At 45.0% G+C, this 25151-nt stretch overlaps 3 protein-coding genes across 3 annotated transcripts; all 3 read left to right on the forward strand.

Annotated features, from left to right (window-relative positions):
* Positions 1–8104: 8104 nt before the first annotated feature.
* On the forward strand, positions 8105–13352 carry LOC123122907 (mitotic checkpoint protein BUB3.3). The gene is made up of 9 exons (XM_044543283.1): positions 8105–8265; positions 8543–8673; positions 9996–10078; positions 10433–10687; positions 10904–10976; positions 11383–11463; positions 11541–11619; positions 12240–12340; positions 13000–13352. The coding sequence occupies exons 1-9, from the start codon at positions 8170–8172 to the stop codon at positions 13067–13069; spliced, it is 969 nt and encodes a 322-aa protein (XP_044399218.1). The 5' UTR covers positions 8105–8169; the 3' UTR covers positions 13070–13352.
* Positions 13353–13482: 130 nt separating this feature from the next.
* LOC123122906 (uncharacterized) lies at positions 13483–15763 on the forward strand. Its single transcript, XM_044543282.1, has 7 exons — positions 13483–13792; positions 13880–13974; positions 14202–14322; positions 14406–14524; positions 14615–14804; positions 14896–15042; positions 15397–15763. Exons 1-7 carry the CDS (start codon positions 13550–13552, stop codon positions 15685–15687), a joined length of 1206 nt encoding a protein of 401 aa, XP_044399217.1. The 5' UTR covers positions 13483–13549; the 3' UTR covers positions 15688–15763.
* A 77-nt stretch (positions 15764–15840) lies between these two features.
* On the forward strand, positions 15841–24788 carry LOC123122905 (probable WRKY transcription factor 58). The gene is made up of 4 exons (XM_044543281.1): positions 15841–17966; positions 18405–19018; positions 19125–19268; positions 24353–24788. The coding sequence occupies exons 1-4, from the start codon at positions 17724–17726 to the stop codon at positions 24612–24614; spliced, it is 1263 nt and encodes a 420-aa protein (XP_044399216.1). The 5' UTR covers positions 15841–17723; the 3' UTR covers positions 24615–24788.
* The last annotated feature ends 363 nt before the right edge of the window (positions 24789–25151 follow it).

Genomic DNA, 25151 nt, shown 5'->3' on the forward strand with positions numbered 1-25151 from the left:
ACCCGCAGCGCCGGCATCATCATCAATGAGGGCGGCGGGCGCGCCTCCTCCTCGACTCCTCCCCGCTACGTCAAACCGAAGACGGAGCTGGGCCTCGCCGTCGTGAAGACGGAGCCGGGTCTCGCCGTCGTGAAGACGGAGCCAGGTCTCGCCGGTGGCGTCAAGGAGGAGCTCAACGACGAGGCGGCCTTGAAGTGGGCGCGTGAAAACTGGGCGCGGACGGAGCTGGAGCGCCAGTGCTGCGCCTACGAGCAGTTCACCGCTCGGCGTCGTGGCCGCGATGAGGGCGACGTCGTGGTCCTCGACGACAGCGACGATGACGCGCCGCCGCCACCGGTCCGCCAGGGCGACGCCGGGCAGGGGTCCAGCAAAGGCGGCCGTGTCAAGGAGGAGGAGGCCGACGAGGACGACGGCGACGATGGCGGCGACGTCGGCGACTTCGCCACGCCTAGCGACTTCTTCGCCCCGTAGTTGTAGTTGCGGCGTTTTTAAAAAAACTTTGTTATGTAATGTCGAATATTTGTCCATTTTACCGAACTTTAGCCGAATATTTGTCCAGTTTGCCGAACTTTGCCGAATTCCTTAAAAAAAGGCTTCTGGGGGCGACCCTGGGGCCGGCGGCTGGGAATCCGTAAGCCCACACGCTGAGTTTAGCGCCGGCTCGTCCCCAGGCGGCGATTTTACGCGCCCCCTAGGGGGCCAACGGCTGGAGATGTCTTACTGCCATGCTGCCACCTCCCCTGAAGTCAGCACAACTTTGCCGCGCGGGCCCTCGGACAGCGGCGAGTGAGTGTGTGTGGGGGGGGGAGGCCTACTGACGGCGGCGGTAAGGGTTTTCCCCGTGCCGCCAGACACGGGCGGCACGGGTGACACGAGCCTTTTTTTGGTATCTCCAATTTGGAAGGCTTCGTTACTTTGGGAAAATAGGCAAACATTAGGCAAAATCCATTTCTGCACCCGACCTCATCTGCATCCGCGTCGACAAAAAAAATCAAAACAAATACTAGAAAAATTCAAAAAATTCCAAATAAAATTTGCGTGGTAGAAAATTTGATGCGTGAGGCCTGCTCCAAATTTCAAATCATTTGGACATATGAGTAGCTCTCAGCAAAAAAGACAAATTGAGGGTCTGTAAAAATGTTTACTGTTTTGGCCCGATTTGTCTTTTTTTCTGAGAGCTGCTCATATGTCCAAATGACTTGAAATTTGGAGCGGGCCTCACGCATCAAATTGTCTACCACACAAATTTTATTTGGATTTTTTTGAATTTATTTTGAATTTTTTATTAAAAAAAAATCTAACCGGGTGCAGATGAGCCTGGGCACCAAAACGCCCTACTCAAACATTAGCTAATAGAGTATTAGCTACGAGCCTACGACTACATCAAGTTCTTTCCAACTACAGAAAGTTTTTAGGTGTGGAATTAACCAATGTATGGAGAATACAGTTGGCTATGCATATGAAAATACCACCTTACCCTTGTGGCGAATGAGCAAATTTTCAAGTACGAGAAAAGAAACACAAGCCATCCCGCGCCCAGGTCGACCCAAATTCAATTCACCCGACGCGCCCGCCCTCGCGCATCCCGTTCATCCCCAACCGCCACCACACCCTCTGGAGGCAAGCCAACCTCCGCCTGCTCCGTCGCCTTCCCCGCCACTCCGGGGGACGCCGCGACCGACGGCAGCGCTCCGGCTCGGCGCAACTCCTCCGCGCGCCCGCCGTCTCTTCCATCGTTGTGGGACGCCGCAGCCAGCTGTTCGGGGGAAGGTAGCGGCAAGAAGCGGCGGCGCTGCCATCTTCCCAGGAGCGCGCCGGGAGAACTCAAAACTCCCAAACCCTTGCTCCTACTTGTTGAAATATGAGATGGGCCTAGAGCCCATATGACAATTTCAGATTTAATCTCTAAGGGCCCATGTAGGTCGCATGACAAGGTGGTGGGAAGTTTAGTCCCACCCCGGAAGTGGAAGGAGAGTTGGAGTGGTTTATAAGGGATTCTCTCCCTCATGCTATTGAAGCTTGAGAAGAGATGAGGCCCTCGCGCACTCCTCCTCCTCCGCTCGCCTCGTCACGACGCGCCGCGGGTTGCGGGATCGAGTCGAGCCGAGCTCACTCCTATGCGCTTCTTTTTGCCGGTCAGGAACACGGCCGCACATATATATGTGGGGCGCTGCCAACCCTAGCCGCCGCGAAAAACAGAACGCATCTCCGCCTCCACGCTCACGTCATTCCTCTGCTGCTGCTGCCGCCGGTGACTCCATCCTGTTCACTGCGTACACGGTTGACGGGAGAGCAGGCCTCCGAAAACCCACCTCTCCAGATCCTGTACGGGAGAGGGGCGATTAGGTTTTTGGGTAGTGACTACGCGACTGCTCGCTTCTGTTCATCTACGTCCGCATCACCTTCGTCATCACCATGTCGACCAACGCCGACCGTGCCGCCGCTGAGAAGGCCGAGGCCGACAAGAAGGCCGCCGAGGATGCCGCGGCTGCTGCCACCGCCACCACCGCCGCGTGGCCGATTGGAGGGTATACATCGCTTATCCCTCTCGTGTTTCTTTCTGTTGTAGCAGTACTAGCGATATGCGTAGATGTTTCTACTATGTGCGTAGTACATGCTCTGTTCGATCGTAATCAGTGTGTTATCAATGTTGTCCATGTCATGCTCATGATTTATTCATGGATTAATTTAATCGAAAAACTGCCTATTTACTCAACAATCCAAAAACCTAATGTGTGTAGGAGTTTTTCGAATTCTGGTTTTGCTGCTGCACTGAAACCGTCCCCGTTTACGGGGACATACTTTAAGCGTTGGCAGACTAAAACCACCTTATGGCTCACGACCATGAACGTGTTCTGGGTCGCCGGTGTGACTCCCACAGGAACGATCGCTTCTGAACAGGAGAAGGCGTTCAAGGAGGCCACTGTCGTGTTCCTCGGGGCAGTTCTGAGCGTGATTGGAGATAAGCTGGTTGACGCATATTTACATGTGTGGTCTGCCAAGGACTTGTGGGAGGCGCTCGAATCTAAGTTCGGGGCCGCCGATGCAGGGAGCGAGATGTATATTATAGTGCAGTTCCACGATTACAAGATGGTTGAAAACCGTCCTGTATTGGAGCAGGCTCATGAGATAATATGCATTGTTAAGGAGCTTGAGCTTCTTAAGTGCGAGTTACCGGGCAAGTTTGTCGCGGGCTGCATAATCGCTAAGCTCCCCAATTCCTGGAGGAACTTTGCCACCACTCTGAAACATCAGAGGCGTGAATTCTCTGTGGAGGATGTCATTGGCCATCTGAGCGTTGAGCAGAATTCAAGGGCAAAGGACTCGCACGGAAAAGGGGTCAAAGGAACTTCTGTGGCCAATATGGTGCACCAGAAGAACTCCAATTCCCACAATCCCAAGGGAAAGAACGGTGTCCAACAGAATGCCGACTTTAAGAAGAAGGGTAAGAAGACCTTCAAGAAGAACAAGAAGGATGAGGGCTGCTTTACTTGTGGTTCGGTTGAACATTGGGCCAACAAGTGCCCAAACAAGTACAAGAAGCAAGGGCAGGACTCCAAGTCTGTCAATATGATTGTGAGCAACAATGAGAGTGGTGCATCTGGGTACGGTAATTTATTTGTTGTATTTTCAGTTTGGCCATCCACCGATTGGTGGGTCGACACAGGTGCAGGTGTTCATGTGTGTGCTGACATTTCATTGTTTTCTTCTTACCAGGCCACAGGTCACGGGTCCGTGCTGATGGGGAATGGCACGAGTGCTTCTGTTCTTGGTGTTGGCACGGTCGATCTGAAGTTTACTTCGGGAAGGATCGTGCAGCTGAAGAACGTGCAGCATGTCCCCGCCATCAAGAAGAACCTCGTTAGTGACTCGCTTCTATGTAGAGAAGGGTTTGAGTTGGTATTCGAGTCTAATAAATTAGTTGTTACAAAATATGGACTATTTGTTGGAAAGGGTTATGAATGCGGGGGCATGTTCCGCCTTTCTCTTGTAGATCTATGTAATAAAGTCGTGAACAATATTCATTTGAGTGTTAATGAATCTGAAGTCTGGCATTCACGTCTTTGTCACATTAGTTTCGGTGTTATGACGCGGCTAGCAAAATCGAATTTAATCCTGAGTTTCACTTTAGCCAAAGGTTCTAAGTGCCATTCGTGTGTGCAATCTAAGCAACCTCGCAAGCCTCACAAGGCAGCAGAGGAGAGACACTTGGCGCCACTGGAACTCATACATTCTGATCTTTGTGAGATGAATGGTGTGTTGACTAAAGGTGAAAAGAAATATTTCATGACTTTGATAGATGATTCCACTAGATATTGCTATGTGTATCTGTTAAATACTAAAGATGAGGCTCTACACTACTTTAAAATCTATAAGGCAAAAGTTGAGAATCGACTCGAAAAGAACATTAAATGAGTCCGGTCAGATCGTGGTGGAGAGTACTTCTCGAAAGAGTTTGATGCCTTCTGTGCGGAACACGGTATTATTCACGAGAGTACGCCTCCCTACTCACCCCAGTCAAACGGGGTTGCCGAGCGGAAAACCTTACTCTAACTGATTTGGTTAACGCCATGTTAGATACGTCGGGTTTATCCAAGGCATGGTGGGGGAGGCTATAATGACATCATGTCATGTCCTGAATAAAGTTCCGACAAAGGATAACGAGATCACTCCTTATGAGAAGTGGACCAAGAGAAGGACAACACTCTCGTACTTACGAACTTGGGGCTGCTTGGTGAAAGTAAATGTGCCGATCCCCAAAAAGCGTAAGCTTGGACCAAAGACTGTGGACTGTGTTAATTTGGGCTACGCTATGAATAGTGTTGGCTATAGATTTCTAGTAGTGAAATCTGAGATACCTGACATGAAGGTCGATACAATTATGGAGTCTAAGGATGCTACATTCTTTGAGGACCTTTTTCCCATGAGAGATGTACAAAGCACTTCTAGACAGGAATCTGAGGAGACTCCTGAACTTGCCATTCCGATGAAATATTATAAACAAACACATGATGAAAATCCTGAGGAGGATAATGAGGAAGCCCTTGGTAGGGGCAAGAGACAAAGGACTGTAAAGACCTTTGGTGATGATTTCTTCATATACCTCGTGGAGGATAATCCCACTTCTATTTCAGAAGCGTATGCATCTCCAAAAGCTGACTATTGGAAGGATGCGGTCCGTAGCGAGATGGATTCCATCATGGCTAATGGGACTTGGGAGCTTACTGAACGTCCTTATGGTTGCAAACCATTGGGATGAAAGTGGGTGTTCAAGAAGAAGCTTAGGCCCGATTGTACGATAGAAAAGTACAAGGCTAGGCTTGTGGCCAAGGGCTATGCCCAGAAAGCAGAAGAAGATTTCTTCGACACTTATTCACCTGTGGCCAGACTGACCACCATTCGAGTATTACTCTCGTTGGCGGCCTCGCATGGTCTTCTCATTCATCAGATGGATGTTAAGACGGCTTTCCTGAACAGAGAGCTAAAGGAGGAAATCTATATGCAACAGCCTGATGGCTTTGTGATAGATGGCCAGGAAGAAAAGGTGTGTAAGTTGGTGAAATCTTTATATGGCCTGAGACAAGCGCCTAAGCAATGGCATGACAAGTTTAATGAAACGTTGACGTCTGTTGGCTTTGTTGTTAATGAGGCCGACAAATGTGTATACTATCGCTATGGTGGGGGCGAAGGAGTTATACTGTGTTTGTATGTTGATGACATACTGATATTTGGGACTAATCTCAAGTTGATCGAGGAGGTTAAGTCTTTCCTATCTCAGAACTTTGAGATGAAGGACCTTGGAGTGGCTGATGTAATCTTGAACATCAAGCTATTGAGAGATGATGAGGGTGGGATTACACTTCTGCAATCCCATTATGTTGAGAAGGTGTTGAGTCGCTTTGGATATTTGGACTGCAAACCATCTCAAACACCATATGATTCTAGTGTGCTGATTCGAAAGTCTAAAGGCACAGCTATAGATCAATTGAGATACTCTCAGATTGTTGGTTCACTCCAGTATCTAGCGAGCGCAACGAGGCCTGACATCGCATTTGCTATTAGCAAACTGAGCCGATTTGTTTCCAAACCGGGTGATGTACATTGGCGTGCTCTTGAGAGAGTTATGCGCTATCTGAAAGGTACTATGAACTATGGACTTCACTATACCGGATACCCATCGGTACTTGAAGGGTATAGAGATGCGAATTGGATCTCTGATGCTGATGAGATGAAGGCGACAACTGGGTATATGTTTACTCTTGGAGGTGGTGCTGTTTCTTGGAAGTCTTGCAAGCAAACGATCTTAACAAGATCGACAATGGAAGCAGAGTTAACAGCATTAGACACATCGGGTGGCGAAGCAGAATGGCTTCGAGATCTGTTGATGGACTTGCCAGCGGTTGAGAAGCCGGTTCCGACCATCCTTATGAACTGCGACAATCAAACAGTTATTGTCAAGGTGAAGAGTTCAAAGGACAACATGAAGTCCAACAAACACATAAGAATGAGATTGAAAGCTGTCAGAAAATTGAGAAACTCCGGAGTGATAGCGTTGGATTATATCCAAACGGCTAAGAATCTGGCAGATCCCTTCACTAAAGGGCTATCACGTGTTCTGATAGATAGCGCATCAAGGGAGATGGGTATGAGACCCACATGAGTTGCCATGGTAGTAACCCAACCTATGTGATCGGAGATCCCGTGAAGTAGGACCTGGGAAAACAAGACAGCGGTGAACTGAGGAGAGTAACTTTACTAACCCACTCCGTTGGAGATGCAATACTCTCGAAAACTGTATGGAAGGATGACTACTGTCTTAATGTGTTCCAAGGCTTATATGTATAAGCAAGATGCTATCCTACAGAGCGATCTCTGGAGGAACACACCTATATGAGCCCGACTGCTGGTCACAGTCTATGAGATTGGGGTGATCTCTAGCAAGCTCATGAACAGGCCAGGAGTGTGACTAATATGCTCCACCCGAGGGGTCGGCCTTCGGCAGCCTCGTATCAGTGAGACTTGTGGTGAAACTTCTTGACGCCAAACTGACAATTCAAGGCATAGTCCATTGTTCAGTTGTGAAGGAGTGTAACTACTTGGTCTAGGTGGAGCTCAACCTTAATCGGTCTCCACTGAGATGCTGGTATATCAAAACAGTGTTTGGAACGAAGGACAAAGTGGGCCCTTGAGATCTGGTGGGGGATTGTTGAAATATGAGATGGGCCTAGAGCCCATATGACAATTTCAGATTTAATCTCTAAGGGCCCATGTAGGTCGCATGACAAGGTGGTGGGAAGTTTAGTCCCACCCCGGAAGTGGAAGGAGAGTTGGAGTGGTTTATAAGGGATTCTCTCCCTCATGCTATTGGAGCTTGAGAAGAGATGAGGCCCTCGCGCACTCCTCCTCCTCCGCTCGCCACGCCACGCCTCGTCACGACGCACCGCGGGTTGCGGGATTGAGCCGAGCTGAGCTCCTATGCGCTTCTTTTTGCCGGTCAGGAACGGAGAGTCTTTGAGAGGTAGGGCCATGATCTGAGACGTCAGATCATGGGCTACAGACTTGGACGTGGGTTTAGCCCACGTCTCTCCACGCGCGGCCGTACATATATATGTGGGGCGCTGCCAACCCTAGCCGCCGCGAAAAACAGAACGCATCTCCGCCTCCACGCTCACGTCATTCCTCTGCTGCTGCTGCCGCCGGCGACTCCATCCCGTTCACCGCGTACACGGTTGACGGGAGAGCAAGCCTCCGAAACCCCGCCTCTCCGGATCCTGTACGGGAGAGGGGCGATTAGGTTTTTGGGTAGCGACTACGCGACTGCTCGCTTCTGTTCATCTACGTCCGCATCACCTTCGTCATCACCATGTTGACCGACGCCGACCGTGCCGCCGATGAGAAGGCCGCCGAGGATGCCGCGGCTGCCGCCACCGCTACCGCTGCCGCGTGGCCGATTGGAGGGTATACATCGCTTATCTCTCTCATGTTTCTTTCTATTGTAGCAGTACTAGCGATATGCGTAGATGTTTCTACTATGTGCGTAGTACATGCTCTGTTAGATCGTAATCAGTGTGTTATCAATGTTGTCCATGTCATGCTCATGATTTATTCATGGATTAATTTAATTGAAAAACGGCCTATTTACTCAACACTACTTTCTGAGACCGCGCGATGGCGAGGCGAGGGCTGGCGGCTGGCGCCGGCGCCGTCTCCAGGGTTCGATTCGCGCCGTCCTCCAACAACCTCATAGTCTCCTCCTGGGACTCGGTGAGATCTCTCTCCCCCCTCCTTATCTTTTTTGGCTTCGCCATTTCTTGGTGGTAGTAGCACGCTTCTACTTGTGGTCTGTTCAGATTCGAGGGCGGCGCAATTTGCCAAGTGTGTGTTTCCTCGAACATTTTTTGGGCAGATTCGCTGTAACTCTTGCCCAATTTAGCTCATCCCGGCTTCCGAATTTGATGCATTTATTTGAGATGAAATTAGGGCACTTTATCTTTGCCGAGGAGGTGCCTGACAGAGTTTCGCGTGGAACTTTGTTCTGCAGGGGCTGCGGCTGTACGATGCGGACAAATCCATTCTCCGGCTGGAGGCGAATTCCGAGGCAGCACTTCTGGACTGCTGCTTCAAGGATGAGTCTGTGGCGTTCACAGGCGGTTCAGATGGATCTGTAATAAGGTATCAACACAATTAGTTGCCACACTTCACGAAATCCATGTACTTAAGCATGACAGAAACATAATGTTTGTAGCGTTTTTCTTTTCCAAATGTAGGGGTACTGTCCTCTATTCTGATTACAGCCCCCTTCGAGGCTCCATATTAATTCTAAGAGACAAAACTAGAAATAAAATCTGACCCATCCAACTAGAAGATCTGTTTGTATCGACTTTCACACTTCATAAAGCCTGGTAGAATTTGTTCAGAGTATGGCAGTAGGAATTGTCTTATTTACCTTTGTAATTATTTAAGGTAAACTCTGAAATTAGAATAATTTCAGTTACATATCTATGTACTTTATTTCAGCAGATAAATTGAAGTATACAATGGAAATGAAAAATATTAGACAAAACAAATGTAATCCCATCTATGTGAGCTGCTTGGCTTTATGGGTGGAATTCTGATAATACGTTTTGTTTGAGTCACTTTTATGTGTTTTGCTTTTAGCTATCTGTTTTAGGTAGTATTGGGCAGAAGAAAGTTGAAATTTTAATGCTGCATGCCAACTGCATATAGAAAAGAGAAAGAGTGTAGATCAAATAGTGGCGATGGAGGCAATTAGAAGATCCAATTTATCGACATGTTAGATTTAATGAATCCCGGTTGAGTTATTTCTGTCATATGTGTATAAATGTAATGTTCAGAACATGAAGCAATCACTCCCCTATCTCCAGTATATCTATTTGTGTGTACCTTCTTTCCATCTGGCCTTATAAATAGATGCAGAAGTTTCCACATTAAGCGAGAAACAAACAATACCACGCCTATACTGGATCAACTGTAACTTATGCTAATTGCTTTTATTTTTATTTTTGATTAAGAGTAATATTCTGAAAATGTATTAACATGTTTTTTCTACATTTCACATTCCTATGTGCAATTGTATGCCACATTGTAAGCACACCATTTCTTTACTGTTTGTTTGTCCTTGAAAAACTAGCCCGTGCAGATGAAGCAGATGCATGGATTTATGACTAGTTTCATCAGCCCTCAGCCCTTCCTCCACCAATTTTCTTTTCGATTCCAACAACCATCCCTTACATGAAATTCAGAAGTAAAACTCTACAAGCCAACAAGCCCAAACAGATAAACTGCCTTGGTTTTTACAATTTCACTGCATTAACACTATTGAATATACATCAGAACTGAAGTAGGAAAGTTTGGTGTGCCCCGTCACTGCTGTTTTACATTTTGCACTAAAAAATAATGTCTCAATCCTGGCCTTCTCTATTTTATATGGGAACTACATGCATTAGTATTTACGCTGATGAGAGTATTCCCAGGTATGACTTGAATTCAGGGGCTCAAGATACAGTGGGTCTGCATGACGATGTGGTTGTCAGCACTGAGTTCTCCCAGATTACTGGTCAGTTGCATTGCCAATTTTAATGATCTCCTCTCCGATTTCTTGGGTGTTTTTCCTGGAGCATTAGATGCCTTTATAAAACAGTGTGTATCGTATCCTCATTTACTGAATAGGAAATTATACTATGAACGTAAGCTTTTTAATGCCCAATTCAAACAGTACCACTGGGATGGTGGTGGAGTGATGGTTTAGCTTCATAGGTTTTTAGTTGTAAACTATGACATTACTGATTAATACAAAATATCTATGTACTGATTTTTTCATTAATCAAAACAGTCGAAGTTGCTTCTTAATGTATTTACTTCTACCATTGGAGCATGCATTTACTAATAGTACCTTTTACGTTATTTTCAGGTCAATTGGTAACTTCTAGCCTTGACAAAAAGTTACTTTTCTGGGATACACACACAAGAAGTGTAAACCCTAACCACACTTTCATGTTAGATTCAGTGGTGGTATCACTTTCAGTCTGTGGCATGTATATATTAGTCACAGTTGAGAATGATGTTTACTGGTATGACATGAGGAATTTAACAGCTTCGATTAAGGCAAAAGATTCCCCCCTGAGGCATCATATACGGTGTCTTTGTGCTTCTGCAGAGTGGAACGGTATGGATATTTCACGTTTCTTTAGGAACTGCTAGTTATTATGTTTGAAGCAGAATCGTGCAAGGGAAGATGGTGGAGTCTAGTATATATACACATACATATTTTGTTGAATGCTTAATGACTTGAATAAGTGCTATTTGTTGATCTAAAGTAGCTGTTTTTTAATTACAGATATCTTGATTTCTGACTGATGGCTGGATACACCTTTTTTATTAGGTTACGCGGCTGGATCTATGGATGGAACTGTTGCGTTGAAGTATTTTGACCATAAAGTAGACAATGACATGGGGTTAGTTTTGGTACTTCCTTTCTGCTCTCTTTTTTTTCCGGTTTATTTGCATTGGGATGATGTACAGCCGTAATTGACATTTTAGGTCTCTTTCTCATATTGCCTCACTTGTTACTAATGGAAGTATCTATTATGCATATATGTAAAAGGCAATAAAATCGAAATCAACATGAGTAACATTATATGCCAAAATTGCTGAGTATGTCATGTAACCTCTATCTGAAGTAGATAAGTTGCTCATTTGCTTCAGTTTCCTGCCCATCTTATATTCATTCACCGAAGGGCTGACTGTGGAACATAGTTGGCATTTTTAAAGTAGGGGGACTAATCTAAGCCTAGAACAAAGTAGATTTACCTGAAGTACCAATTACCTATGTAACTTCTTGAGATATTTATGCTTTTGCAGATATACATTTCGATGTCACCCAAGATCAAAAGATGGAACATCCAGTTTAGTTCCCATAAATAGTATAGCAGTTCATCCATCGTAAGTCTTGTAATTGCACATTTTCCTACTACAATGCTTCTCAAAGTGAAATTAAATTTGTATGCTCTGGTTGGCAGCAAGCAAACTTTTGTTACTGGAGATAATGAAGGATATGCCATTGCCTGGGATGCTTTATCAAAAAAGAAGCTGCTTGAGGTAATATCTGGCTCTTCTAAAAATTACATCTCGATTATAGACTGCTTGACCTAAAAAGGAAGTAGTTACATGGGTGGAAAATTCACTAAACGTGTCACATCACTTGAGAGTGGTGTCTTACCCAAGGTCCTCCTGCTAAACTTTATCTATTAGCTAACTGTCGTGAATAGATTGGAAATATGAGCATCATGGTAGGAGTACCATTCCTATTAGTATAATTTTTTCTGAGAAACCATTGTAAAAAGACCACTTCACATTTACATACACATTGGACATATGTTACACAAATATACAAAATTACCATTAGAAGAACACAATATTCTGTAAACCGAAAGAAGTGGGCTGTTTCTGTTATATTTTGGAGAAACATCTGGTTGATCAATATTATTCATTTGTTCTTCACAAGGTTTCTTAGGTACTGAACACTTGCTAAATATCTGTACTTAATATTGCACGTATTACATGATTGATGCTGCCATGAACAACTAAACATAAAAGTAAACTTTTGGGCCCTGCCTGTGATAGTTTTGTTTTCAATTGTATTTTTACTATCACGTACTGTACTTCCTTTTTTGTTCTTCGGTTCGTAACTTGAAAGTATAATCATTTTACCCGTGCAGTTTCCTAGCTTTTCGGGCAGTGTGGCGTCAATGGCGTATAACCATAGTGGCCAACTTTTGGCAGTTGCTTCAAACTTTACTCATCAAGGAGCAGACAGAGTGTGAGTGGTTACTAAATCACAACTCTTCTTATTGCTTTATCATTAGTAACATTCTATTCATCTTGAATTTGTTAAGCACAACAACTACCATTGAGATACTGCTGCTAAAAATAATTGACATAGTCACATGCCTTCACCTATATTCAGTTATGCATGAAAAATGACTGCAAATGAGATTAGCATCGACTAGATATGTCTGCACTTGCAAGTTTAATGTGCAGTGTGCACATGTTGACTGGGCCCTACCAAAAAAGTTTCCTCATCATTATTGAGCTTGTTGGCAGCCTGAAACTTTATGCTAAACATGGTTCTTGCTACCCCGTCGACAAAATACCCTCTCTTGATTTTGGCTACATAGTTGCCCTAGTCTTAGCCCGGGTGTTCTGCACATTGATCATTGCGGGCTTATGATTGGCATCTGCCTTGGGTTTGGTGTCTGTTGCGCTTCTATCTGGAATATGGCATTTGTCTATTGTAGCACTATGGTCACTGGCGTCCTCCCTTCTCTTTTCGGTTCTACTCCCTCTGTTCCAAATTACTCGTCGTGGTTTTAGTTCAAATTTGGAAATTTGGAACGGAGGGAGTATAAGAAAGCACGTGCTAGTCCGTTTTTTTGTTAAGCAGTTAACACCCTTGTGTGTTTTGTTTCTGTTGGTCAGGCTGGAGGTGGAGGGGCACCAGATATTTATCGAAACGATGCGGGATTCCAAAAGGAAGAAGTCTCCCTGAGAGTAGAAGCTCTCTTCTTACCCAGACCGGTCCAGCCGACTACTTGTACAATTAATCGAGCCCTGCCGCTGTAGTATGTTGTGTTTTGTTGTATGTATGTTTAGGCTTTGTTGTTGTCACATTACATAGGCGACCATCTTTTGCCTGCTATTCATCTGGATCCTGGTGTGCCTTGCCTTGACTCGAGCAAATGATTGTATTTTATATGCAGTTGTGTAGAGTTGTGACATTTTTTCAGATGGAAGTGTGGAGTTGAGCTTGATCCTGCAGGCGCAGCGCTGTATTTTCCTTTTCTGCTAGAGGCTGCATATGTTAGAACTTAGAAGTAGGACACGAAAATCCGCTTTGGCATGGCGAATACGTAGTTGACGTGCAATACGTCTCCACCAACGGCGAGGGTCAGAATCGATAAGGTTCAGAGGGCAGCTGAACGCAAAAACACCAACACCTCTCTCCTCCCGCTTCACTCCCCCACTGGCCATGGCGGAAACCCTCGCGGGCCTCCGGCTGGCCGCCTCCGCGGTCCCGCATCCACGGAGCAGCCGACGCCCCTGCGCCGCCGCGCCGGCCCACCAACGCCTCGCCCAGCTCCGGCGCGGCCGGCTCTGCGCCCGGGCGGCCGTCACGGGCGCGCCGGAGGTGGACGAGGACGAGGCCATGAGCATCGACAACCTCTGCAGCTTCTTCGACCTCAACGTCGGCAAGTGGAACGGCATCTTCTACGTACGTACGCGCCGCCCTCCGCCTCCTACTCTCCAACCTTTCCCTGTTTCCGGGTCCGTACTTTGCTTAAACATTGTCTCTGTGCAGCAATTCGATGCGCACGGGAGGGTGCAGCAGGAGATCAGCACGCGGCTGTCCGCCAGCACCTACGGGGAGGGCGACCTCATCAGCCTCATGCAATCGTAATGCTCCCGGCCATACTGATATTGCTATTGATATTCACCCCCAATGTCGAATCCTGCTCTGCTTTAGTTCCCATTCTTTTCAGTTACATTGTTCACTCCTCCCCATTTTCAATACACTGAAATTCTAAGCTTATTTCTTCAATCAATCTGGCCTACATTGCTGTTTCGGATCCTATCCTTGGACCCTGATCCCTGAATGATGTATCTGCAATTGTGATTTGTAGGCTGTATATCAAGCAGGCTACGTCCGGGATAACATTTGCGGACGAGGAGGATCCCGAACCGGAGTGGGCGGAGTACAAAATCAAAGAGACCAACATGTTCACTGTAGATAAATATCAGCAGGTGGGCTGAAGTTCGTGGACATTTATTTTGTTTTGGCTCCAAGGTCCGAGCATTCCTAAGGGGTTATATTGTTTAGTGCACAGATAGGGTTCTTTCCTGAGCAGAAGGCATTTGCATTGAGATATCAGACTGCTGGAATGCTGGAGACTGTCCTTCGAGCCGGTGTGCTCGGAGAAGATGACACTGGTGAAGAATCCCCCAGGTAACAATATTAGGATTTCACTATCTTAGGCGATTACCTGCATATGATGTCCTCATAGTAAGATTACCGTATCTATTTTGACTTCAACAGAAACTTGAAGATTCCTTCACGGAAACCATCTATTGTCTGTGAGAATTGTATTTACTCTCTTGATGGCAATGGTCGAGTAAGAGCTTTCCACATAATGGACCCAAATGGAGTGCTCGATACACTTATTGTTTTTCATGAAAATCAGGGCTCCATAGTGCCACTTACACACTCTTCAACTGATGATCCAGAGGTGAGTTCTCATGGTCAAGTGCTGTAATCTTCGTATCGATGAACTTACGACAGGGTCATGAAAAGGTATACCATTTATCCTTTGTCACTAGAATCCCAGCAACGATAGGATAAATGCTCTGCTTGGAAGGTGGGAGGGCCATTCTGTGACGAAGAGGAGCGGGGTGTATGGAGCAACGCTCGATGAGGCTGATACGGTTGTCCTCCTTGAAATGGACAATAATGGTCAGCTGGTTCAGGTATGTTTCAGAGTCTATGGTAGAGGTAATTCCAACAAATGTTTTGGAAAAATGGATCTAGATAACTGGAGCTGAACTTGTAGCTAATGGATTTCAAGGGTTGCATGGCGTGCGTGGATTGGTGTCTTATCTTTATCCATGCGGACATCAACATCTATTACATAACAGTGTGTCTTATAAGCACTAAAATAATTCCTGGTTAGACGACGCTAAAATTATGTAGTATTTTTTTATTCAATGTCAAAAGGTACTGCGGAAGAAATGTTTTCTAAGTATTGCTACATTTTCTTCAAAGACTATATATATATAAATTTGTTCAAAGACTTTTGTATCAATGGTTTCTTATCTTCATAGGATAATATATCAACGAAAACCGGAACTAGCACGACAACAACGATCCACTGGACAGGAGTAGCGAATAGCAACTTGCTTCAGTTTGATGGAGGATATGAGATTACTTTGCTACCTGGAGGGATGTACATGGGATATCCATCAGACATCAGCAAGTGCATTGAGCAGTTAGATCCTTTTAATTTGGAGTTTTGTTGGATGGAATCACCAGGAAAGAGGCAGCGGCTCGTGCGGACTTTCGACTCGGCTGGTCTGGCTGTTTCGTCGACCTACTTCTTAGAGACCAAAGTATGAGTCAGTGAGTCGAAGCTTTTCTTTGTACAAAACGTAATGCACCAATTTTATGAGCTTTTCAGTAATTTCACTGGCTAGTGTTGTCGTACGTTGATCAATACATGATAGATAAATATATATATATATATATATATATATATATATATATATATATATATATATATATATATATATATATATATATAGTTTCTATGGTAATACTTTTTTCTTGAAATATCGAGCTGCTGCTTCTTTCTTCTTTGGCTAAATTTTGTATTTGCATTCATAAACTAACTGATTTTCTAATTCTACTTTGGCATATAAATACATGGTAACCTTTAAATTTGCATATTTGTCTCTGCCCTTTCAAATGCCATCTTCGAATAGAATTGGTTTTGCTGACTACTGGAATGCGATCTGTATCTGAACTGGTAATGAACGTGATGGTAGTAGCACGTTCTTCTATCTTTGTTTCAAAATCTTGGGAGTATAAAAAAAGTGTGGTCAAGGAATGGAGTGGATAAGTCGAAAGCAGGTCTAGGAACTCCGCGCTGTTCGTCAATAGACGATGTTTGTGACAAGTGCACAGTTTAATGTAGATGTTTGCAACATGTTAACAGTGTTATATTATGAAGATAATTTACATGTGAAATATAACTATACTACTTCCATCTGCCGAACCAAATTATTATTTATATATGTGATCAATGTTAAGAGAAGTTTGACTGCAGAATTTCCGAGCGCAGTCTGTTTCCAAACAGAGGTAGTAGAAGCTAATGCATCATGAATGATGGATTTGCATAAAATCAGGAGCTTGAATTTAGGGATGAAAACGGAGCGAAAACAGACGAAATTGAGTGCTACCATTTTTGTTTTCATATTTTTTTGCGGAAGCGGAAACAAATATAGAAACCCCGAAAATGAAGACGGAAACATAAGTGGGTGTTGGCCGGAACTTAAAAATCCCTTGAATCATAGAGAAATGCACACAAAAACAAACAAATTTAATGAATTGGTTACATGGCTAGAAATAAATATGATTATGTCAGCAACTTAACATAAAATCAGGAGCTTGAATTCCATCATTTTAATTTGAACTTTTATAATGCTGCCAAGGAGCCATCGTTGTTCTAGGGTTTGCGTGGTATGAATTGAAGAAACTCACACTTAAGCAAACCTATCTTGTTTCCATTTTGATGATACAGAAGCCTGTCTTGGTGTGACATAAATCCAGGAATATCTTGCTCAACATTACTGCTTCCATTTTGTTTTCGTTCTTCAATTATAATGAACAGGGACTGACAGCTAGAAGGTGATTAAAAACTAGGACTCATATGGATTAATAACAGATAGATTGAGCGTAAGTCTTGTTTATCCACCAATTGCAGCAGCAGACGCGCTAAAAGAGCCTATTTGGCACCGAGCTGGACAGAGCTGTGGTTTGGTCAAACAAATTGATGTTTATATCATCTGGCCGTTAACGGCTGCAAAGTACCCTCGGCCAGCAGCTTGGTAGAGGCCTGAAATATTATTGGTAGAATAAAAGAACTTGGTTATCTTTTTTCTTTTTTTTTGAAACGAGAACTTGGTTATCTTTTGATTCAAGGACTCGAACTGACGCAGGGTCACAACGTCATCGCCGCCTCCACAGCCAGGTTTGGTCCACGTAAACTAGAACAAAACGCTGGTCCACGCGCGTTGTTGGGGGCAACTCCGTTTTGATTTTGATAATGCCCCTCCATGACAATTAGAATCGCAAATGTTTGATGCTTGATGCGGCTAGTTGTAGACAGCACGCGCTTGGATCCACTTAGCAAATTTTCGAGATAATTAGCCACCACCGTATCCGATATAATGAACTAATAAGAGAGAAAAAAATAGTTAACGGCACGGCTCACACACAGCTAGCTTGGAGGCAGGGAGTAGTCTCCACTCTCCAGGTGTCCCTCGCCTCTAGTTGTATTTCCCTCAGCTGGTCGGTCGGCAGGCGTCCCTGTCGCACGGTCTTCTCCCTCCTTGTACCGAGAAGCAGCAGCAGGGGAAAAAAAGCCACGGCAATGGCCGATCGCCGTGGCGACGCCATGCGCCAGCAGCCGCCTTACTCGTCGGGCCATCAGGAGCGGGTCTTCGACGGCGGTGGCGGCCCGGCGTTCGGGAACGACTACGATACTGCTGGATCATCCTACATGGCGCTTCTTGGCTCCGGCGTCAACCCCCAGCAGTCGCTGCCGCCGCAGCAGGCGTGGGGGGTCGACGAGGTGACCCCACCGACGATCAATCTCACTCCTCAGTTCTCCATGGTAAGCAAAGATCGTCTTAATCTGGTGTTGGTCTCGCCGCTGCAAGTCAATGCAATAGAGAGGGTTTTGTGTGAAACCTTCTTCTCGATGCTAATTTCTTGAAACAGGAATCGCCCATGATACGGGTTTTGTTTTATCCTTGCTGTTTTTGTGCATTAATATAGACTCTTGCTACTGTTGCTAGTCTTTGGTCGAGGATTCCATTACATGCCCTGGGTTACTACCTCCATAGAATGAATGACAATCTTAGTGCAAATACAAGATCCATTTCAGGTCCTTTTTTCTTTCTGGGAACGAGATTTACCGTAGCGTTTAACTGCATCTTCTCTGGCTATAATGATCATATATTAGTTATCCTACTTCCATAAGATTTAGATTTGGAGCATCAAATGTGAAGAACACATTGAGATAAAACTGCACCCTTTTCGCTTCATGCAGGCAAACTATGCGCCGACGTCGTCCTACCAGCAGCACCAGACGACTGCATCCTTCGTCTCACCCCTCGCCGCCAACCTCCACCCCTACCCGTCGTCGTCGTCGTCGTCCTACTTCCAGGCCGATCTGCCGCCGCAATGGCCTCCGCGGGCAATGGCGCCGTCGCCCTCCTCCTCCCTGCTGCCCCGCAACTTCACGGTCCACCAAACGCCGGCGTACCCGCACCACCACGAGCAGCAGATGCACATGCAGCTGCTGCGCGCGGCGGCGCTGGGCGGCCCGCACGCGGCGCCGGCGCCCCCCATCGAGCAGCCGGCCAAGGACGGCTACAACTGGCGCAAGTACGGGCAGAAGCAGCTCAAGGACGCCGAGTCGCCGCGGAGCTACTACAAGTGCACCCGGGACGCCTGCCCCGTCAAGAAGATCGTGGAGCGCTCCTTCGACGGCTGCATCAAGGAGATCACTTACAAGGGCCGGCACACCCACCCGCGCCCCCCCGAGCCCCGGCGCGCCGGAGCGGAGGACGCCGCCGCCCCCAGCAGCGCCGTCGGCGCTCATCAGGAGGACGAGCTGAGCGACGACGAGGATGACGGCGAGGAGGGCCACGACATTGGCAGGTGGGTGGGCTGCACTACATGCATGCACGTTCTCGTTGGAATGGAATTTTGTTCTTCAGTCAATGAAACTTAACGGCCGGGTCGCCGGTACATTTGTGTTGATCAGCGGCGCGGGTGGTCCGGCGGGGCAGAGGGTGGTGAGGAAGCACAAGATCATACTGCAGACGCCGAGCGAGGTTGATCTGCTGGACGACGGCTACCGGTGGCGCAAGTACGGCCAGAAAGTGGTCAAGGGCAACCCCCGTCCGAGGTACTATTAATTAACATCAATTAATCAGAAATGCTAGTTAATTATGCCACACTAGTTGCACGCACGATGAACTGAGTACCTGCAGACACTATCTGCTTTCAACCATGCATCTAGTCCGCGTAGCTATAGTCCATGGTTTAGAGGGGTTATCCTCGAGAATTTTGGAACAAAATAATAATTCTCGATCAACATCTCTATCTCTATTTCTATCTGTCTATCCATCTATCTACTCCCACTGTCCCCCAAAATGTAAGACGCTTGTTGACACTATCATATTATCAAAAAACGTCTTTCATTTGGGGACGGAGGAGTATCTGTCTATTATTAAAGAGGAGTTGATTGATTATTAAAGAGGAGTTAGTAGGTCCGTTCGCTTCCATCGTTTCTACTCATTTCCCATCAATTCACACCCCCTTTCACTGGTTTATTTTAAAAAAATAAATAGATTGCATGGCCCAACATTAGCAGGCCGTCTCCCCAACCGTTCGGTCTACGTGTAATTTGCCGTAGGATTAGATCCCCCCAATGTTGTCTTCCTCCCGTCGCCGTCTTCCCTTGTAATTAGCCGTGTGGTCTCCCCCCCCCCCCTCGGCCGACGCACAACGACCCTACCCCTGCAGCAGGTCTCGTCATCGGTAGTGGCACCACCACCGCCGATGCGGCACCCAGATGCATCACCATTACAACACGCCTTGGCATCAAATTTGCAGCGAGCGATCATTGTCGTCGCCCCCTGCCGTCTCGTAGCAGCGCTTGCCGGTTTGCAAGTCGTTGCAGCACCATCGCCCCGCCCCTTCGCCGACGACCCTCCGCGCGGATGCACGCCGCTCCCAGCACCACCATCTCCTGGTCGCTACTTCCGTCTGTCACCATCGAAGCAAAAAAAACTTGCCGGTTGTAGCTTTTGTGGTTGTCGGTTGCAACAAATCAGGATTTCGTCTGTCGCCATAGAAGCAAAACAAAAACCTTGTCGGTAGTAGCTTTTGCGGTAGCCGGTTGCAACAAATTAGGATTCTATCCGTCACCGCCGTAGAGAACACCCCAGACCTTGTAGCAAAAACAGTTGTTGGTTCTAGCTCTGGCTTCAGTCGATTGCAGCCCAGCTCCTGGTTCTAGCTTCGCTCTTGGTTTGCAGAAACCCCATATGCTGGTTCTAGCTCCGGCTTCTGTCGGTTCCAGCATTTGTGACACACTATTGTAGCAAGGGCTCTAGGCGGTCGCAGCATTCGCGTCACGCGCTTCTGATTATACTAAATCTTCTTACGAGTGTGTCCAAGCCCCGGCGATCCATCAACGTTGTGAGAAGGCGCAGACTAAGGCATAGCCTAGTGATGGGGAGGGGTTGATGCCTTCCCACCCACCCAGGTTCAAGGCATGATACTTGCAATTTGGGTTTGTTGCACCAATTATACTGTATGGGTTTCCCTTACAGTCTTTCTATAAAAAAAACGTTGTGAGAAGGCAAATGTTCTATGAAAAGGCCAACGTTTAAGAAGGGTGTTGTAAAATGTAAACGTTGATAAAGTATACTCAAGGAAACTGGTTATCCGAGCATTTAACTACCCATTTGCTTAATACTATTATTCATTATGATTTGTTCAAGAGGCACATTTTCTTTTCGACATGATTTTACCATACCTTCAGGTCCACTTGTGAGCTCATGTGTTTCTCCGCTTTTGCTTTCGCAAGACCAACATTAGGTTCCTATGTCTTCAATTTTCCTTTTGTCCTACTGCCATGCATAGGCTAGATGGATATCGGCGACCTCTTACGTATAGTTCTTTTTTCCTTCTTAAAATTTTCGCATATACGCAACTACACAGTTTTGTGTTTAAAATCCGAAGTGTGTGTGGATGGCAGTGGAAGTGGAATTGTGCAAGGATGAGCCATTGACATAGGTGGTAAGATTGAATTGGGGAGGCGGCGATAGTGGGTGGAAGGGATATGCGAGACACAATTGATGTGAATTACTAAAATATGCATGCCCCCATTGCAACATACGAGGTTATTAGCTAGTATTTGAAGAAGTTTTAATAACTCGTCAAATTGAAGGGGTTGTTGAGGTGGTATTTTTTTTCTTTTCAAATTCCTCTGAAAATACATGCTGTTCATAAGCATTTTTAAAACTCAACTTAAAATGGTTGATGTTTCTTAGGTGTTTTTCAAATTGGCGCAAAATTGATGGTCCTTCGTATGCGTTTTTCACATTCGCATCATAAAAACTAGAGGTTTTAACTTGTAAAAAACACACGCCAAACCCTAAGCCCTACATGGCTTCTCCTTGCCTCTTTTGATTCCATGCTGAAAGTTGTGTACTATTGAGGATCACATAATCCCGCTGGGAGCCTGAAGCATGACATGGAATAGGTTGGGTAACAAACTTTAATAAGAACATCTTTGGCTCAAAAAGAAAGGTTTGTGCCATCCACCCTTGGACAAGCTTCCACACTCTATCTTTAAATACGTGAAATCTTCATTTTTATATCTGCTACATCGGTGGGCATGCCTTGGTACTTTTCTTACATAGACTCATTTTTATCACATTAAGTGTCGATTTGATCCATTATGAGTCCATTAGGGCACCTCATGTTGAAATTTATGAAAGAATTTCTCCTGGCGCATAAAAAGAGGTTTCTAAAACATTGGTGATGCCCTCCGACACATGCCTTGACAAACAACAGACGGACATCATCAAATAATAGATGCTTCACTATGGGAGCAGGCGACACTACTTGGATGCCACTCAAATTTTCTAAGATTTTCCTCGTCTTTAGGATTCCGGATGATCCTTTTGTTGAGAAATAGAAAACCAAATATGGTGATATGGGTCACCTTACGAGAATATTTGGACAAAATGCCTTTGCTTCCATTTCCTTGATTAAGTGCCAATAAGCTCTAATTGTCCAACACGAGGATGATGTGATTACCACACCCTCATGTAAATGGCGATCAAGAAGAGGGATAGGTGCATGGTGGCCTTCACGTGGCCCGGGAGCACAAAGCCAATGAGCTTTCCTTACAGAAGGAACTTCTAGGATGGCGTGGAGGCTAACAGTAAAAATCAGGGGGGTTAGCTTGAAAATCTGCGAGAGATTAGTGCGGATAAGGACACATACATCTGTAAGTCTAATCCATAGCAATACAACCTATAAATCTAGAACGTTCGAGCTGACCGAGTTTAAAAAATCATATCCTCTGACATACGCAACCACAACCAAATCCCCAATTTGGTCATCATAGCAAAAGAGCCCGTGCGTTGCAACGGGAGAGAAAACATAACACACACTCTTAACCCAACAACCATCACTCAAGACCACAATAGGTTCATCTCCTTTATTTTTGCGAGGCATCATATTTGTGTTGCCGCTTATCCTCCTTCTCACCCTCACCGGCGATGGCCTCGGTGTTCACACACAAAAAAACGTGTTTGAATATGTTTAATCCTAAGGCGTCTCTCTCTCCCTCTCTCCTCCCTCTCCCTCCCTCCTCTCTCTCTCTCTCTCTCTCTCTCTCTCTCTCTCTCTCTCTCTCTCTCTCTCTCTCTCTCTCTCTCTCTCGCTTTCTCTCACTCTCGCTTTCTCTCACTCTCGCGATGAGAAATCTGTTGTTTTCCCCTGCGACATTTTTCAGAGGTATGCATGTGTAGTTATCAATGTTTTCTTTTCCCTATATTGTTATAGTGGGGTGTTTATTTGCAATCCGGGTCGCCGCCGGTACGAAAGGAAAACGGATCTTACGCTATAAATTATAAGTTTGCTCCCAAAACGTTATTTTAAAAATATTTAACAGGTAAAATTAACATCATATTTAGATTCCACATATTTTTCTAATAAAATTTCATATATAATATGTTAAAATCAAAGTTACGGTTTAAAAAATACGGATAATTTAGAAAATCATTTATTTGACTTAAATATATTCCAAAATAATATTTAAAAATACTTAAGAGGTGAAAATAATCTCATATTCATATTCTACATATTTTTTTAATCAAATTTCATATATAACATGTTCAAATCGGAGTTACGGTTTAAAAGATATGGATGATTTAAAAAAACATTGTTTGACTTAAATATGATCCGCGGATGAATTACCTAAAACATCGGGGGGGGGGGGGGGGTTCGAAAAATGTAAAATAACGGCTCGGGTGTGACTTAAATCCGGACTGATTTCAACAAAACACAGGGACTTTTGTTTAAAATATGAAAAAACGATTCGTTTTAACTTAAAACAGGACTACGGGCTGAATTCTCTGAAATATAGAGGCTTTTTTGAAAAATGCCATGACGGACCAAAGAAACCCAATTTACTTTATTATTAGGTAAAGATGGATCTTCACAGCCATCGCCCCCGTCCATGAAAATTGGTTAGATTTTCTTGCATGCTATTTACTTTGCCTATTAAAAAGGAATTTCAAATGAAAGAATCCTTATGAGAGTCAAATACAAGCGAGGGTTGTCCTTTAAAGTAACAATCACGACCTTGGCACACGTCATGCACGGTGTTGAAAAGATAGAATTCTCGTGTAGAGATGACAATGAAAGAATGAAAACATGTTACACAATGGGATATCTCTTGACGTCATCTCTAGCAATTAATATTTGCACACATCCTAAAATTATATAGTGAGTAAATTTTAGTTAGAAAACGCGTGACTAAGAGATGGCATCTAGTAAATTGGTCTAAAACCATGCATGTTTTGCCTCCTCTCTCTCTCACTCTCATGTTACCTTATCGTACATAGTCTTAGTCTTGTCAGTGTGTGGTGGTTTGGAACAACAATAAAATTTTGAAAATCCAAAACCTTAGGGAATTGTGTGAAAATCAAATGTGCCATGTGATATGTCATTCCTTGGTCACTAACCCATGTGGGCGTGCTAATAGTTCTGAAAGGTTTGTTCAAAAAATAGTCCTAAAAGGTCCGTTTTAACGAGGTTAGTGACTTAGATACATGATTGATGATTTAGAAGACCTAAGTTATCTATCTAGCGGGGCAAGTTTGATTACCTACAATGACATTACAAACTGGTGGTTCAAAACTTAAGTGTTTATTTGCATCCTCTGAATTTTTTAAATCCATGTAGGAGCTACTACAAGTGCACCGCCGAGAATTGCAATGTGCGCAAGCAGATCGAGAGGGCCTCCACCGACCCTAGGTGTGTTCTAACGACATACACCGGGCGGCACAACCACGACCCACCGGGCAGGGGAGCTGGAGCCGCCGCCGCTGCCGGGGCAGGCGGCGGCTCCTCCTCTGATCCCGTGGCATCCGCAGTGAACCCGTTCGGCAGCACATTGCACCAGCCAAGTGGCATTCATCAGCTGAAAGAGGAGAGCCGGGATTAACACATTTTTAATGGATTTCGAGTGTGGTGTTTCCTTCGTGTGAATAATAGAGTTGCACTATTGATTCTTTTGGGCAGGTTTTTCTGCTGGCTAATTGTTGTTTATTGTGATTAATTTGACAGCATTTGTTTTAGAGGAATTGACATATCCTTTTTGGCCGCATATGTTGGTGGCTTTTCATGGCTTAATTTGTATTGTATGAGATATACATTTGTATGTTACGCCGAGGTTTTGAATGAAAAAAGATGGTTATCCTCACTGTTGCATAAAAACAATATGCAAGTTATTCAAGCATATATCTTTTGCTAGAATGGTTAATTTGCGCACAATGGTTCTATTCTCGTCCATTTTCCATGCACTACTACTATTGATATAATTCAACATCCTATTCCTACGCATAGAAACTATGGACATACCAAAATTATATCTTATGAATGATTATTTCTGACGGCCGAACACCTAAGAAATTATCTTACAACTACAATGATGTTGTGTTCTCCATCATTTTTGTTCCACTTGGGTAGGTGTACCAATAAT

Source organism: Triticum aestivum, chromosome 5D (genome assembly GCF_018294505.1).
Source record: "Triticum aestivum cultivar Chinese Spring chromosome 5D, IWGSC CS RefSeq v2.1, whole genome shotgun sequence".
Taxonomy (NCBI): domain Eukaryota; kingdom Viridiplantae; phylum Streptophyta; class Magnoliopsida; order Poales; family Poaceae; genus Triticum; species Triticum aestivum.

Excerpts from the sequence above, each read along its gene's own strand:
- LOC123122907 (XM_044543283.1), top strand. The coding sequence starts at position 8,170 with ATGGCGAGGCGAGGGCTGGCGGCTGGCGCCGGCGCCGTCTCCAGGGTT. Across the intron at positions 10,977-11,382 it reads AAAGTAGACAATGACATGGG|ATATACATTTCGATGTCACC; the intron begins GTTAGTTTTGGT and ends ATGCTTTTGCAG. Across the intron at positions 12,341-12,999 it reads CATCAAGGAGCAGACAGAGT|GCTGGAGGTGGAGGGGCACC; the intron begins GTGAGTGGTTAC and ends TCTGTTGGTCAG.
- LOC123122906 (XM_044543282.1), top strand. The coding sequence starts at position 13,550 with ATGGCGGAAACCCTCGCGGGCCTCCGGCTGGCCGCCTCCGCGGTCCCG. Across the intron at positions 13,975-14,201 it reads CTCATCAGCCTCATGCAATC|GCTGTATATCAAGCAGGCTA; the intron begins GTAATGCTCCCG and ends TGTGATTTGTAG. Across the intron at positions 14,323-14,405 it reads CTGTAGATAAATATCAGCAG|ATAGGGTTCTTTCCTGAGCA; the intron begins GTGGGCTGAAGT and ends TTTAGTGCACAG.
- LOC123122905 (XM_044543281.1), top strand. The coding sequence starts at position 17,724 with ATGGCCGATCGCCGTGGCGACGCCATGCGCCAGCAGCCGCCTTACTCG. Across the intron at positions 17,967-18,404 it reads TCACTCCTCAGTTCTCCATG|GCAAACTATGCGCCGACGTC; the intron begins GTAAGCAAAGAT and ends CGCTTCATGCAG. Across the intron at positions 19,269-24,352 it reads AAGGGCAACCCCCGTCCGAG|GAGCTACTACAAGTGCACCG; the intron begins GTACTATTAATT and ends AAATCCATGTAG.